The 16,543-nt window shown below is 36.6% G+C and overlaps 2 protein-coding genes across 4 annotated transcripts in view; both read left to right on the top strand.

The window, feature by feature from the left end:
- Nucleotides 1-2,793: 2,793 nt before the first annotated feature.
- On the top strand, nt 2,794-10,598 carry LOC135686654 (dolichyl-diphosphooligosaccharide--protein glycosyltransferase subunit 1). The gene is made up of 10 exons (XM_065202928.2): nt 2,794-3,139; nt 4,504-4,571; nt 4,906-5,260; nt 5,728-5,823; nt 6,432-6,687; nt 7,027-7,126; nt 7,714-7,852; nt 8,418-8,537; nt 9,024-9,269; nt 10,282-10,598. The coding sequence occupies exons 1-10, from the start codon at nt 2,894-2,896 to the stop codon at nt 10,462-10,464; spliced, it is 1,809 nt and encodes a 602-aa protein (XP_065059000.1). The 5' UTR covers nt 2,794-2,893; the 3' UTR covers nt 10,465-10,598.
- Nucleotides 10,599-16,208: 5,610 nt separating this feature from the next.
- Nucleotides 16,209-16,543, top strand: part of LOC135685899 (receptor-type tyrosine-protein phosphatase kappa) — a 36,223-nt gene continuing 35,888 nt past the window's right edge. For all 3 annotated transcript variants that reach the window (XM_089108930.1, XM_089108931.1, XM_089108929.1), the window contains exon 1: nt 16,209-16,416. In XM_089108930.1, the coding sequence (XP_088965056.1) occupies nt 16,359-16,416 (58 nt within the window). In that variant the 5' untranslated portion in view covers nt 16,209-16,358. The remainder of the gene's footprint in view (nt 16,417-16,543) is intronic.

The following is a 16,543-nucleotide window of genomic DNA, read 5'->3' as shown; positions in this document are numbered from 1 at the left end:
AACCGTAGTAAAAGCGTACAGAAACCTAGAGAATTCAAACGTTTCCTCAATTGAAATGACACTAACGAACATGTTGATCGTCTAACTGAAGTACGAACCTGAGCATAACGTATAATTTAACGGTCAGAAAAGGAATCCAATCGTTATTCGCCATAAACTGATATTCAACACTGTGGCGTCATGAACTAATAAAAACCTCCTTTACAATATTCAAATAAGAGGCCATCCCACCTAAGTAGGTTAAATCGTGTCCTCATAGCCCACTTCATGTAAACAGGCCCTTATGTATGTGGGTTTTCAATGATATGATGTTAATATTTATAAAATAGCAATGAAATATCGGGTTACGTAGAAGAGTGATGAATAAACAATTGGGTCTGTAGGGAAGGGGCCAGGTCTGAGAATGACACGCCTTTCAAAAAGCAGTTAGAGGGAATTGTCTTCTGGTTCTTGATTTAATGAGCCCAAGAGCAAAACAAAACAATGTGATGTCTCTTAAATTATTGAAAAACCACTCTTCTTGTCAGGTAAAATTATTACAGATTTTCAGTTCAAGGGTAAATTTGGAAAGACGTACACGAATGCAATTTTTTGTCCACTTATACCTGCCCCTGATTTACAAACCCAAAGCTAATTTGCCAATCCAGCAACCATTTCACGTGCTAAATAGCAAAAACTCGGGTAATGGCATAGTGGGTCCCACGAGATATTCCCCCTAAATGCAATTTCAATGATTTGCTCTTGGACCTAAGTATTGTAGTTTCTTCCTTTTTAGTCGAATGAATAAAAAATAACGCATACATTTAACTACTAAACTTAATTCGAGTGAAATCACAAATTCGTACGCTCTTCGCTAACATCTCAGTTACTGACCGAATGTGAAAGTAAAGCGGGTTGATTCTGGTAGAATAGCAGTCACATGATATGTTCTTCATTAGGTGTTCTTCTAATCCTCGTCTTGTATTATAATTTTTAAAGAAATAAAGTAAACTCTTCGAATGGCTACAAGCTAGTAAAAGGACTCGTTATGTCGTATGAATCACATAACGACTCAACTTCAGTCCGAACCTCACCCAATTGATTTGGGCCATGGGACTTGTGGGCCTAGTGGTGAATGAGGCTTGCGCCGATTGATGAAGATTTTCGATGCGCTAAAAAAGTTATTTGTACAATTAAGTTCAACTCCTTTTTTAGAAAATGTTAATGCTATATTACGCCGGCTATGGACATAACATCGTCAACCTTCAACGTGCACGGCCGATGAGAGCTTTTCTGAGGAATAAGAAAGATAAGGCTTGTGCATGATTACGTTATTAAAACTGTGAATTTCATTGTTTTTTACCTCCATTAATCGGCTAGGCTACTTTTCCTTGTAGTAGTTGCTGGGTGTCAAGTTTAGCTTCTTTCTCAGAGATCATGGAATAATGTTATGTTACTTGGAACCCAAAACTTGGTCAAATTTGACTTCAGATCGTAGAGAATGATTGGATAATATATTACCCTATCTTTTTATTTGAAGAGGGGGGGGGGGAAGGGGTGGAAGAAAATATTGGTGGTCTGTTACTTCCAAGTTACAGCATTGTTGTGTTGGAAAATTATTGGTGTGTATTCATCACCATCATCAGCATCGTACTTGCGTGTCAATACGTTACGCTTAACTGCTAGTTTTAGTGAACGAGCCCTCTATAGAAACAAGTAAAACATATTTTTGAGAATAAATAAATATGCAAACAATCTTTTGGTGGTACAAAACTTGTAAATAGCTTTGAAAAAAGCAAACATTTAGTAAACTAAAGCTTTTCGTCTGACACTCTTCAGAGTTTAAAACGTCAGAACATAGATCGAAAACTCTACGCTAAGAAATATATATACCCAGTTGTGGATCGAAATAGGCCAATCAGAAACACGAGCACATGACTGTAAAGGTTGACCTGCGATTCTGCTATCGGGCAGCATTTGCTAGAAAACCCAGTTTGTGCAAAAAACTATCATGGCGACATGTTTCGGATTATTGGTAAAGCCCGATCGTCGTTCCACCTAGCAGTTTTAGAATCTATCTACATAAGCACGAAAAAACCGCTACTGTGTAGACAAAAGGAGTTCGTTTTCACCTTAGGACTCCATTGGTAACATTCTAATAGGCAAGCGGCACTGATTGGTCAACCTTTACAGTCATGTGCTCGTGTTTCTGATTGGCCTATTTCGATCCACAACTGGGTATATATATTTCTTAGCGTAGAGTTTTCGATCTATGTTCTGACGTTTTAAACTCTGAAGAGTGTCAGACGAAAAGCTTTAGTTTACTAAATGTTTGCTTTTTTCAAAGCTATTAATAAATAAATAATGTATCCAGATGTTTAAAAATGAGACGATATTGATAAAGGCTTGCAGGATAACCTCCTTGACTCGCTGATGAATTTTAAGTCATTCCTTGTCTTTGATGATTCCATCAAAGAGGAGAAGGTGCCGAATTCTGCAAATGTTTAGATTTTTATGCCTCAGGCAATGACGGTTTTAGGGAGCGTGGCCCCAGGCCCCGCGCTTTTCGTAGCCAAAAAGGGCTCAACATCTAAGACAAAAATTAAAAACTTGAAAGAACCAGGATCCCGCAAATTTTTTTGGCTCCCGGTGCCGCAGTCCCTAAACCGCTGCTGGCCTCAGGAATCCAAAACTATTACTTTCATCTGAACTATCTACCCAATAGTGAAGCCTCAGGGACTGCTTTAGAGCGACGTGGCCTAGCAACCAGAGCGAGGCCGAAACGAGCCAAAGTGAGGCATTAGCAAAAGAGCTACTGCCTTTCATTAAAGATTGGCGGCCATTGGAGTTCCTTGGAGAAAGAAGACGCAGGAAAAATCCAAGTAATCTCCGGCATCGTCGGGAATATAAGACCATGACAGGCATCAAGCTTCTTTTTAGTGTATTTTACATCAGTTTAGCATGGAAGTTTTCAACGGGTAGTACCATCAACGATAAAATCGTCATCTCAAAAGCTGAGAGAGCTATAGACATATCATCTCAAATTGCCAAAGTGAGTGCTGAGCTGACGTTAGAAAACACTGGTTCAGAAGCTTGCAGATCCTTCCTAGTTGCTGTCAGTTCAAAACAAGCTGACCACGTAGCGTATTTCAGTGCAACGGTAAGCTAAAGTGTTTTAAGTTTTAGAATAATAGTTGTTATTTTATGTTGTTGTTATTACTTGATCAACACTTTACGAAACCGTACAAAATTTTATGTGATTATGGAACGAAATAATGAAAAGCCTTTTGCAAGCCTAACTTGTTTTGAATACGGAACTGTTTGTACAATAGTATAGCTGATTTTCCTATGGCAGGATCAGCCATCTTTGAGCCTTTTTAGTTTTCGGTATAATCTTAGCTCGAATTATAGCAAGGGTTTTATGATGATTTAACACGTTCCACTTCTGAAAGATTTTATTCCAAATGGGAAATGTTGTCAGTCATCAGAAATGCAACACACTCTGCAGCTTGTTTGTTTCATGTTAGGAAAAAATTGGGTTGAATTAGTTGATGATATATCGTTGACATTAGTTGACTATATATAGTTGACAATTGTGCCTGCCATGTCTAAGTTTATTGTTTAATCAAAAGTTCTAGACTGGAGTTATTGTTTTAAAAATGTCATTTCTATATCATGTTCTTGTTAATAAAATGCTACTAGTGCTATGACTCACCTCTGCTACAATAAAAGAAAACTATTCTTGACAGTTTCTGGTAACAAACGCTTGTCAAAATTCTTCAAATTATTGATGGCAGCAAGGGGTTGTCAAAGTACTGCAAATTCTTCAAAAATAGCATCAGAAGTTCCTTCTGAAATGACTACCCAATTTTTGAAGTACATAGTGTACCTATTATATACATGAAAAATATGTCAGATCAGGTTAAGTTTGGGGCATCCCAGGGGATGTAAAACTGCATGAAAGATAAACACAACTCAAAGGTGAAAGTTTTTAAGAAGAAAAAAATTACTAATATGTATTGGCAAGTTTTGAAGTTATTTTGGTTGCAATAACTAAAGTTGTAGTAACATAACCTTTGTGGTATTGATTTTTTGACCATATGCACTCAAAAGTCCCTTTCATCTTGCATTGAACCCATCCTCAAACTGCCCCTAAATCATATAAAAGAAAAAGTGTCTGATCATAGTATATTTTATGGAAGGTTTTTATCAATTAAAAAGTGTCATTGTCTTACCAGCATCACACATGTCAAGATTTTTTATCCTAGGCATCTAATTTCAATTTTTTGCATTTCGGCTGCATGAGTAGAAGGAATAAGATGATATACCTTTACTTGTACTAAATCAGTTACATCTGCTACATTCTTGTGACATCACCACTATGCCACCCTATTGTTTCATTTACGGCACTTAATTTCCGAGTTGGAAGTGCTGGTACAAATCTTTAGCTGTGATCATTTTAAGTTGATTAATACATGTTGAATTTTATTCTTTATAAGATGTGAAAACATTCCTATTATGTAGTTGAAAGGCAAGAATGAAGAAGATGATGAGAAATTGAAGTTCAAGGAAACAACAGTTCCAACAAACAAGTGCGTTTAGCATACATATCAGGCATATATTTGTATATTTTAGCTTTTGATGTATAGAGTAAGTCAGTTCTGTGTTGCTAAGCAATTGTTGTATGTGCTGAGCTGCCTATGTTGTATGATCTGGTATCACCCACTTCATGACAGACCAGTAAGCAGTAATTTTCATTATTCACCAAAATGTTAATTTCTTTCAATTTCTGTTTCGATATTTGCACCAAGGTTCAGCAATGCATCTCCCGCTCAGAGGAAAATTTGAATTATGAATTTTTTTAAATTAAATTTGATGCAAAATTTGTCAAATCTTTAGTAAATGTTATATTATTTCTTTCCTTAGAAATGATCTCTTCTTTGAAGTTGAATTGTCATCAGCACTGGCCCCTGGAAAATCTGCGACTGTCAATATTGAGAAGGTCTATACCCATATGTTGACCCCATACCCAGCATCAATTGGTCAGTCAGACAAGCAACTGGTTATCTTCAACGGAAATCACTATATTTACTCTCCATACACTATCAAGACCCAGACAACTACAGTGAAACTCTCATCATCATCTATTGAGAGTCACAGCAAACTGAAGCCAACAAGTGTCAGCGAAAGTATTGTCACATATGGTCCATACAATGATGTCAAGCCTCTGAGTGTTGATAGCATGAAGATTCATTATGAAAACAACTCTCCTTTTGTTTCAGTAAGCTTTATTGTCAATTTATTTATTTTTTTAACAAAAGTTCTCACAGTTGCCTGAAGCACTTCCATTATTATCGTAATCATTATCATCATCATAAAACAATAAAAAAGAGGGACATGTGCTGTTCTTAGAGTGGAAGTGTATGGGTAGGTGGAGCTTTTATACTGGTGAGGCTTGGGTACAGGCGGGTGGTTGGGTACAAGTGGGTAGCTGGGTACAGGTATTTAAGCACAATATTTAGACACATTAAAATGTAGTGGTGTCAAGAAAGTTTTCATTGCACCAAAACTTTAACTACAAGGTATACAAGTTTAAAGCAAACAAGAAATTACAGTATAATTTCAAATTTATGATTTTAAAGCAATTTTTCTTCTATTTTGAGACCTTTTGCAACTTTTTGTGGTGCATAGCTTACCTATCCTATGAGGAGTGCTGTGTTTTTTAATTCTAATTGCTTACAATTTCAGGTTGTTGAAATGACAAGATTAATTGAAGTTTCCCATTGGGGAAACGTTGCAGTGGAGGAGTCTTTCACTATCAAGCATGTTGGTGCACTCCTCAAGGTTAAAAGCTATTTTCATTTTGTTTTAGCATTCTTGCTAAGAACTGCTTTTTTGTTACAATTTTGCAAATGCTTGTTTTTGTTTGTGTTATTTCAGCAAAAAGATGAATTTGTATTGGATATTTTTATTCTGGCCGTACAAGCTATCCTGAGTTAATGACATAGCACTTACTATTACCGGAAATTGTTGACTTGTTTTAGCTACAAGCAGGTCTACAGGGTGCCTCTTGGTGCACAAAACCTGATCTTGCAGACCAACTGAAGTCTTTTCAAAGGTGCAATGTCCCCATGAATTCAGTGGTCACTTGAATTCCCATTGGTTGCACCATACAATAGGCTATTATTGATTCTCCAGTCAGCAACTCTACACTAATTTTCATGATTTCTAAATTGTAATTACATCGCTCCACCTGTTGTTAACAAGAACAGTTGACTAACAGGATCAAGTGCCTTTAATTTGGACGGGTGCAAACCGCAGTAGCTAAATTGCTGTATGTGAATCTATATAAGATTGGAAGCATTTTAAACGAATTTCTGTAATCAATTATCTGCATAATATTAGCATTAATGTTAAACAATATGTAGTATTACTTTATATCATTTCTGTAGGGTACATTTTCAAGATATGACTACCAAAGAACACAAACTCATGCTGCAGTGAAGTCTCTCAAAGTTGCCTTGCCAGCTGCTGCAAAGGATGTCTATTACCGTGATGTTATTGGCAATATTTCAACAAGCAACATGTTAGTGCAAGAAGAGGCAGTTGAACTTGAACTCAGGCCCAGGTTTCCATTGTTTGGTGGATGGAAGACACAGTATTACATTGGATACAATGTGCCAGCCTATGAGTACCTGTTTAACAGAGGTAGGAACAAACTTGTTGCTTGTTTCCTGCTTGAGAATCATCTGTATTTGCATGCCATGCCAGGACAGCTTTCAAGAAAATGGTAGATTTTATACCTGGTAACTTGTTCCGTTAAATTTCTTTAGAAGGGGACATTTTTTAGAAACAAGTTTGTTAACCAGCTGAGCAATCTGCACATATATTTTTAACACAGCTGAATGTAATTTGTGACAGCAAGTCTAGGAATTACCCATTTTTAAGCACCAACTATCTACAAATAATTTACTTGAAATAGTTTACAATATTCTTAAAGGATAGTTTCTGTTTCACTTAGTTAATGAAATGCCTTTGACAATTAAGGTGACAACTATGGACTCAAAATGAGGTTGATCGATCACGTTTTTGATGACTTTGTTATTGAGAAGCTAACTGTCAAGGTTGTGCTCCCTGAGGGTGTCAAGTAAGTTTTATTTTCTCTTTTTATGTCTACATTTAAGAGCTTCAAATGCTATTGCTTTGAATTTCCCCCTTTTTGGACATTGGACCCTCCCCCCCCCCCCAAGCCATATGTGTGTATACATCTAGCCATACATGTTTCTTTGGATTGTTGTTAAGTTAATTTTTCCAAAACTCTGTTGTAATTATTTGTTTTGGCAGAAAGTGCATATCTCTATTGTGCTCCTGTATTTCAAAGTTCAGCCAATTCTATGTTCTCACATTCTCTGGTTTCAGAGTCCTATTCGTTCAGCCTTGAATCTTGATAAATCCCACTTCTACAATGTATATACCCCCTCCCTTTTAAGCTTCCCGTCTAGACCTTTTGGGGGCTTATTGAGTTTTTCAATTAACCTCCATTTTTGCACCGATATCTCGCTGTTGTGATTGCAAATTAACAAGAATTTTTTTTCTATTGGCATATTTAATCCAAGCAGAAATAAAAAGGACCTTGCAGATTTTTCTTGAAAGTTTCTTTTAAAATAATGTTTTATTAGATATGTTTGTTTTATGGATTTCAACCAATACAATATATTTACCTGTTTACTAAAGGGACATCAAAGTTAAAACTCCTTTCAAAGTATCAGAAGAAAAAAGAGAAGTTCACCACACCTACCTGGACACTGCTGGCCGACCAGTTGTTGTTTTGAAAAAGGAAAATGTCGTTGATAATCATATACAAGATATGGAGGTCTGTAAAACTTGTTGCTTGCATGCTTGCATTTCCCCATGGCTATTTTGCTATATGTTTTATCTCCAGCATATTATGGCAGCTCTTGCCCCAAGTGACAACCTCCAAACATTGGCCGTTGAAACCTTTAAACAACAACTCCCATATGCTATGTGGTTTCAGCCTAATTCCAATACGGAATTCGTTATGAGTACCTTAAAGTTCGTCTATGAATTAAAGTACCTTGCGTGATTTGATTAGAAGAAAATTTTCTTCTAAACATAACGTACCATTCTTGGTTCGTTTGGGTCACAAATTACTAATGGAGTTGCTCCTTCGAGATGAAATTGCAGCCCTAAGTTCTAATTACCTATTTAATTGTCTGCATTTGTCTCTTCTATTTTTGCAGGCCTTGTATTTTTATTGGCAAATTATTTTTTAATTGTACATTCTCGGTTGTTGTGAAAATGGAAGCCTAAGCGTGGATTTTTGTATCAACAGGAGCCTAGACCAGGGGCCTAGACAATTTGTTTTGTTTGACGCGTGTTTGATTTTGTATGAAATATTGTGCATGTTGGATTTTTAGATTCATTACAAGTTCAAGAAAGTGCTGTTGCTTCAAGAGCCGTTGCTCGTTGTTGGTGCTTTCTATCTTCTGTTCTTGCTAGTCATCATCATCGTGCGCATGGACTTCTCAATCACCAAGGTAGATCCTTTTTAAATTTCATTATTTGTGGATGTGGAGCGATGTATATTTCAATTTCATTGTTACTGTTGTTGACAAAATATGAACCATATGATCTCTTAATGCTTTCGTGACATCACTGACATCACCGAATAAAAAATAATTGTAAATCGTGTGGTGAAGTCTTAAGAACAACAGCAACTTGGGTTTGTAAATTTTCCGTGTGACAGCATTTTGTAAATTTTGATTTTACCATGAAGAAGTGAGACAGCAGCTTCTAGTCAGCCAACTTACCACAGACACCAACTATAAACAAACTTTAAAATTTTATGTGAAACAACGATGTGGTATGCAGGGAGTTGCCCCGTTAGTTTTGTTGGTCGTGAAAACAAAAAAAATTTCTAATTAGAGGAATATATCATTTAGTAGTGTATCTTCGTTTCTCTTTGAAGGTTATTTTATTTTGGTAATGTGTAATAACGAATATTGTTTCTCTGTTTTCCTCAGGATGCCTCAAAGGAGTCGAAAATGAAAGCAGCAGGCCTCCTTGAGGAGTTGTCATTGTTGCTCAAAAAAAGGAGCAATATCTCATCCTTGTATGACTCCGAGTGTGACAAATTCAAATCCTCTCGAGATGCGCCTGCCTTCAACAACGCTTTGAAGAAACTCAATGGCGACTATAATGCAGCCAATACCAAAGTGTTGGCACATCAGGAAGCTCTCGTGAAAGAGGATCCAGAAATTGCTGATAAGGTTTGTCTTAATCGGCATTATTTTGAGCATTATATGACCGTAGGCCCCATTCACACTTCTTCGCTATCGTATGATAGAGCCGTCAAAATATGCCTGCTTTGACCTAACGCTCACAAGTTCAGACATGTAAAGGGATACATTTCTCAAGCGGAGCAGGATGAAAACCTTAATACTCTATGTGAACACCCAAAATAGATTATTTTTTAAACATTTGACAGTAGCTTGTTTTGTTGCACTGTTTAAAGGAAGCCACGAGGAAACAGTCATCGTTTCCGCAGCTTTTTTATTTTATGACGTATCTATTTGAACAGGAAGAATTTTTTAAACTGTTGAAAGTGAATCGGAGGAAACAAATCCGGAGTTTGATCAGCGTAGCCTAAGTATTTTAGATGTACTGCACAAAGTATTGGGGTATCTCACCATGCGTAGTGTCCACCAAAAAAGGACTACACAGGGGCTTAGGCTCATGTTTGAAAATGGGAGGGGGGCTAAACCAAAGATTCCAAAAAAAGACTTTGCTAAAAAGCTGTTTTGTTTTGCTTGGCATCCCTTCCCCTGCCCCCTCATATTACAGTCTGTCGGTTATTTGCATGGTTTTTCACTGTCCATTGATAAGTAATAGCTATCTTTGCGAACTTTCCAAACTTTATTTGGCCCGGTTCGAGTGCAAATCAAATAGCTTCAAGTAATAAACATACAAAACACGACATAGTCTTCCAACGCAAACCTTTAAAAACAAATACTCTTTACAACTCCTCAACGTGATTCGAACAGTCCCTCTTTCTAACTAAAAGTCCTCTTCCCGGGGGTAAGTCAGTTCTTGTAATAATGGTTAGAAGGGGGTCTTCGGAGAGGTCCTCACATATAAGCTTAGTAGTCTGAAAATGGTTGCCAATGGTAGTTGGATGCCAAATTGTCTGTGCCACACACCACTCTTTGATTTTGATAGATTTGATTGGTTGTAGTTATTTTAATATTTGGTATAAACTTGCTTTTGTTGTTGCGGTTTCAGCTTCAGGAATTGCAGAAGAAGGAGACAGATCTTAAACAGCTGATCGACCAGTCAGTGGCGCTTGCCCAAAAGGTCGTCAGCAACAAGATTGGCAAGCAGCAATACATAGACAGCAACCAGAACAACCAAGCCAAGCGCGATCGCATCTCCGAGGAAATTGAAGCTATCATCGATTCACTGTAACTCCTAACCACAGTAATGTTAACGACACAAGAAAGATGATAATTCGTAGGGAAGATTTCAAATGAACTTTTTCTGACAGATAGAAATACAATTTTGCATCTGATTTAAACTTAGAAACATTTTATTCTATTGTGCTCTCTCCGTCTTTCTGCTCTCTACTCTGTTCGACTCTCCCAAGTTTATTAGAGTTTGCCCTATCCTACTAATCTTCAGCATCCCATACCATATTGGTAGGCATCGCGACACATACCTGCTTGTCATCGATCCACCCGATTATCTTAACAAACGGTTTCCAGCTGGAGGGGATATTGAGGGATGTAGCAACTAATGAAGGCTTTTATTTGGCGTAGTTTCTATTCATTGACGTCATTCGGGCCTTTATGCGGATCATTCCAGCATATATTTTTATCAAGTTGTCAAATTTCGGATTAAGGTCTCATAAAATGTTGTTGTTGCTACGGTGACTGTGTGTGTACCGTACTGTCTAAAACCGGGCACACTTCGCTGCTTGTAGGCCGTTTTAAAAGACAGTTTTAGAAATATAAGAATGTACTCTAGAAGGGCATACAAGTGAGGCACATCAAAACATTTGCATATCAAATTTGATCAATTTGAATAACGAAATGTCTACTTTTAAGAAAATAAATGATTTGATTGACGGATAAAAATAGTTTTTTTCATTCATTTTCAACAACATTTATGAATTAATGAAACTGTGCAAGCGAGTTCATAAAGTCTTTAGGCAACCATTTTTTAAATCGTCGGCACTTGAATTTTTCTGATATAGTCGGCACGTCGTGGTTTGGCTTCTAGCGCCACCACTCATGAAAACTATTGGGAAAGGGTCTAGTATAAAGAAAATGCATAAAATTTTAATTTCAATCATTTTATGTAAGGTTTTAATTTATTTTAGTTTCGTTGAGTGCTCTATGCATTATTTGTTTTTGCAACGGATGCTTTGTTTAGGATATAAACTAATTTGATAATATTAACTAATTTTTCCAAACTAATTTAATAAGCCACTTTAAACCCAACCTTACACAGCCATGTTCATAGTGAAAATTAAAACCTTGTAAAAGTCGTAAGATTGAATGCCAATAATCTTTTAATTTCGTCGATGACCTTGTTGGGAATCCTATATCCCTGTAAATACTTAATTTTAGTGAAACTCCTGTTCGCTATTTCAAGGAAAAATTGCCCTCTTGTACGCAGTTACAGCTGCAAAAAAAATTCTGAGTGCCTTTCAAAAGTTGTAAGACCTGTCTGCAAATGAACACTGGACGTACAGCCGTTTGATGAACCTTGGTTAGACTGAAAACAATGGAAGACAAAAAGACAGGTTGAATAAAATTTCCTGGATTTCAGTTTGGCCGCCACAAACCCATCGCTAGATCTTGTTAAAAAATTTGAAATCAAATTGTGTTGATTGTTTTAAAGATTTCGATGTGTGACAGAAAAGCAGGTTTAGCCAATTGCCTGTGTTATACAAGCTCTCATAAAACTTAAGATTTGAGGCCAGCAAAACCAAGGAAATTTTGATATTGCAATAAACAGCCCTCCTACCTGAATAAAACCAAAAACTTGAAGACAAAGATGTTTCTAGAGAAGATGAGGTAATAGAATATTCTGTTTCTTGGAACTAACATTTTATACAAACGGATTTGAAAAACTTCCGGTTAAAATTGACGTGGATATCTTTCACGAATACACATAGTTCTTGCATTAAACATAGTAATTTACATTGTAATTTAGCATTTAAATGAATAACGACAATTTGAAAAATCAAATCAAGCATTAATACTTTGATAGCACATCGTCAAAAGTTTCTTAATTTGAGGATCCAAAGATTTATATACGATCCGTATGCCTTGAAACTATGAGCCTGGAGTGACCTAGAGTTTTTGTATGGGGGAGGGGGGTTCTCATTTTAAAATCGGTCTCTTTAAACGCAGAAAATCCCTGGCGATTTGCATTTAGATAATCTTCTGGCAACAATTTTTAGTTCAACATCAAATTTTTGTCATATGATTAAAGTTTGTGATGATGTCATTTTTCAAAATGTCCAAAGAGCACGGCACTTTTCTACAGGGACCAATACTTTAAAAATTGAACATGGGTTCTTTGCTTAAACATAATTCGTACAAGAATACTGTTTACAAGAATATCAAGGCTATATAAGAAAATTTATATCATTCAGTGATGATTTAAGTATAATTCACTCCAGAATAATGAAGGCTCAAGCATCATTAAGACTTAGATTTTTAGTTTATTTGATTTTTCAAAAAGCAAAACAAGTGGAACATTCACGCTATAGGAATAATCGAGTACTTCAATAGAGCTCTTGCCCAAAGCAGAATTACAAATTCAGATGATAACATACCCTGGGAACGTGAGTCTGGTGCCCAGGGTAATGATAACAAAGACTTGGGAGAAAAAGGAGCTGGGATGGCTGCAGCCCCCAGAATCAGGCAGATTTCGTCGTTTTTCAGGCTCCATTAGAACAGTTCTTTCTCAGTTAAGCAACAATATTCAGGCAAGATCAGCATTAAGCCCCCCTTAAACGTTTAGCATCTCCTACGCCCATAATGATTCCGAGAACTTACATGAAAATACATTAGACCGAGTTGAAATAGTTCCTTTAGATTAGGCATTGTATTTTATTACCACATTTATTGTTCTATTCTACTTTTTATACTTTTTGATAGTTACTCATCAACAAAGATTTAAATCCTTTTCTTTGATCTTCAGGCGAATTTACACATTGTATCGTTCAAGAATTTTCTTATACTCGAGAATATTCTTGTTCTCAAATAAAACAATATTTTTGAATATTGAGGTTTTCTTATAAAAAAGGGTCTTTCCAATCAACAAGTCTCTTTATTTAGTGATATTTTTTTCAATAATTATTGAAAATATCAATACATGTGAAAGAAAGTTTTTTAAACTTAATTCATCAATGTTACTTTAGAGATCAAGCCACTTGAAAGCACTAGAAGATGAGCCTACGTGTGCAGTCCGGACAGGGGCGCCGAAAGCTTTTTGAGGCGGCGGGGGCAGCTACTTAAAGGGCACAATTTCAATGACTAATATTAGAATTTTAACGAAAAATGACACAACATAATACTTTGGTACCAATAAAACATTTAATCTAAAAGGCCAGTCTAAAACCTCCCATTTTGTTGTTTAGGCTTTTGCTGGTTGGGAAGGGGGGGAGGGTACCTTAACATGTTTGAAGGTAGGGGGACGTGCAATGTTTTAGGGAAACCTTTTTCTGAAAAGTGCGGAATTATCGGTATCAGTTTTTGAAATATGTGCAGAAAAATATTGCAAAATTATTAGGAGGGAGATTGAGCATTAGCAAAATGAATGTCCAGTTAGAAATAAAAGTATGAAATATGTGCAATATTGAGATTTTTGGCAAAAGACATGTAAAATTTGTTTGATGATTTTGTTGTGCTTTAAAATCGTTATCTGCTTTACGGAATTATGGGCATAGTCTTTATCATGTATGCAGAATTATGGGTCAGATTTTTCAGACATGTACGGATTTATGGGTCCAAACTTGTTAACCAAAATGACAAGTCCCCGTTCAAATTAGGCTTAGTTAAACCCCCCCCCCCCCACCCCGTGGACTGTTTGCTGTCATTTCGTATCACGCTGCATTGTGCTAAAAGTACGTTCTGCAGTTGCAGATAAAAGTGCAAATGAATTGTACAATTGCAATGACTTGTGAGCTCTGGCAGGCATTCTTTATGGAATTAAATTGAAGTCATGATTGATCAAAGGGTTCCCATCTTTGTTACCTTCTTTACTGGCATGGCAACTTCTTTTTTATAAATTCTGATGACTTTATTAAGGTTCACCTCATTTTTAAAAGCTTTTAGATTACTTCAATTGAAGCTTCTACAAATTAACTTAGATTATTGTTGCGTATTGCATTAGTGTTTGACATGCTCTACTAGAGTCCGTTAAAAGGGGCCCCATCTCAGTTTTCCCTTAGTACCTCCGTTACGCTACTCACCTTATTCTACAGTAATTTCCTACATTTTAGAGTGTTGCCGAAAGAAATAGTATTATTGCTTATAAGTTCATAACAAATGCACCCAATGTTTTAATTGCTTTCATTTTGTTCCTAACCACACTAATATTTTATCTCACTATTCCATTCGACAAGCACAGTGTCATTTTTACAAGGGCACAGTGATGCCCCCGCTGCCCCCGTGCTTCCGGCGCCCCTGAATCCGGACATTCTTTACTAATCATTTTGAAGGGAAGAAGCATAAAGTCTGAGATTGAAAACTTCTTCATTTAAATTTAACTCTTACATGGATACAAATTTTCCCGCCCTCTGTTGTTTGACTCCCCCTACGTCCTTCGCCTGTGGACTAAAATCCTCTAAGATCTGTTTTCATTTAGAGCAAGCTTCATTAGTGTGAGAAATGTTTCATACAAACAAAACGATGCAAGATGAATTCATGTCTGACTCAGCACCTCACGGCATGATCAAGGCTTCAATTCCCGGGAAATATTGGACAAAGCATCTTTTCATGTGAAACTGAACCGAAATACTTCCGAATTTTCGCTGTCATCCTGCAAACTGGAAAGATTCCAGAATCCAAATACTTCATCAATTATTTACAAACAAGGCTTACAAATGTAATACATTGCTATGTATAAAGTCATAAGGGAAAAGTTAAAGAATGGAAAAAATATTTCCTAATATTTTCAAGACACTGATGTTGTAGAGTAAAAGGCTCTTGATACATCTCTAACATTGTTTACAGCGTACAAAAAGGAGTTTTTTGCCTTAATCCTAAACACAATAATTTTACTGTTATGGGCTGTTTGTTTTTAACTCAATTACAGCTTAAATATAACACTGTGTTTTTATTGAAAAGTTACAGGAGCAAAGTTTTTATAAATGGAAGTACATTGGGAGTGGTCAGGGAATTTGAACAGTAGAAGTTATCTAAAGTAAAGCCCCCTGAAGGCACGGAACCCCGGAAGCATGTTGATATTGACAAGCTAACAAAACAAAATATAGAGGAAGAAAGATGACAATCGTTTTCATTAATCACAACAGGTGCAACATTATCGTCGTAAAGAACAAACAAGGGCCATAATTGGGTTTTTATTAAACGATTTAATTATATATTTGCTCGCGTATCGAAACCATCTCGGTCACGATCTGGTCGTATAGAATAAATACTGCAGAACCGACGAGAAACACGTTCTGTCATTTTGTCTGATACTTCCTGCCAAAACCCACGTGCTTAAAGCATCTACAGACGGTCTGATATAAGCACTTTTCTACTCTCAATGTTGAAGGCCTGAACAGAATTTTCAGATTAGGATAAAAGCATCAAACAAAAAGTGAAGTCGATTAACCTTCATGCTCACCAAGTAATACTTTCGATGAAAAATGAAAACTAACTCTTGAGGTGTTTTCTATATAATACAAGCATTAAGAAATTTTGACAATACGGCGATTGCAACAACCCTAATGCCCCGACTTTTCCCACGGTTTAAAATAGTCCTAATATGCCAACTCCCTAATTACCATTCAAAACGTTGGATTTGGGTCATGCATTTTGCATAAAAAGTGAAAGCTACTACTTAATAATGATGATTTTAAAACTTTACAGCACCTCTTGTAACAATTCCCCATGAAATTTCGGTCCCCTTACGGATTTGCGGTTATATCGAACTAGACAAGCCTCATTGCGGAAACGAGGCACATAGAGCCGAAACAGCCGCCCACAAAATGAAGTGAACAGAATGTGATGTGGTCAGGGAGATTACAGACGTATTGAAAACTTGAAAAATGTAAATAATAGGGCTTTCTACAACGCGATTCTGCCTTACCTTCTGTATAACGTCTAAACTCTGCTAAAATGACAACTGGGAGCACATTGTTTGTAAAAATTCTGGCTTTCGTTTGTTTCCATCCCGGTGAGTTTTTATGTCATTTTCTTTCTCTTTCAACAGGAACCAAACATTGATCTTGGGCCTAGCGTGTGACTTGTATGGTGACAACGTTGATTGCTTTTTATGTTGGAGATTAACCCCCTATTCACGA

The sequence above is a fragment of the Rhopilema esculentum genome, chromosome 6 (genome assembly GCF_057945365.1).
Source record: "Rhopilema esculentum isolate cy_ngs chromosome 6, ASM5794536v1, whole genome shotgun sequence".
In the NCBI taxonomy this organism is placed as follows: domain Eukaryota; kingdom Metazoa; phylum Cnidaria; class Scyphozoa; order Rhizostomeae; family Rhizostomatidae; genus Rhopilema; species Rhopilema esculentum.
Note: the sequence above shows the minus strand (reverse complement) of the source record. Positions and strands in the feature narration are given on the sequence as shown.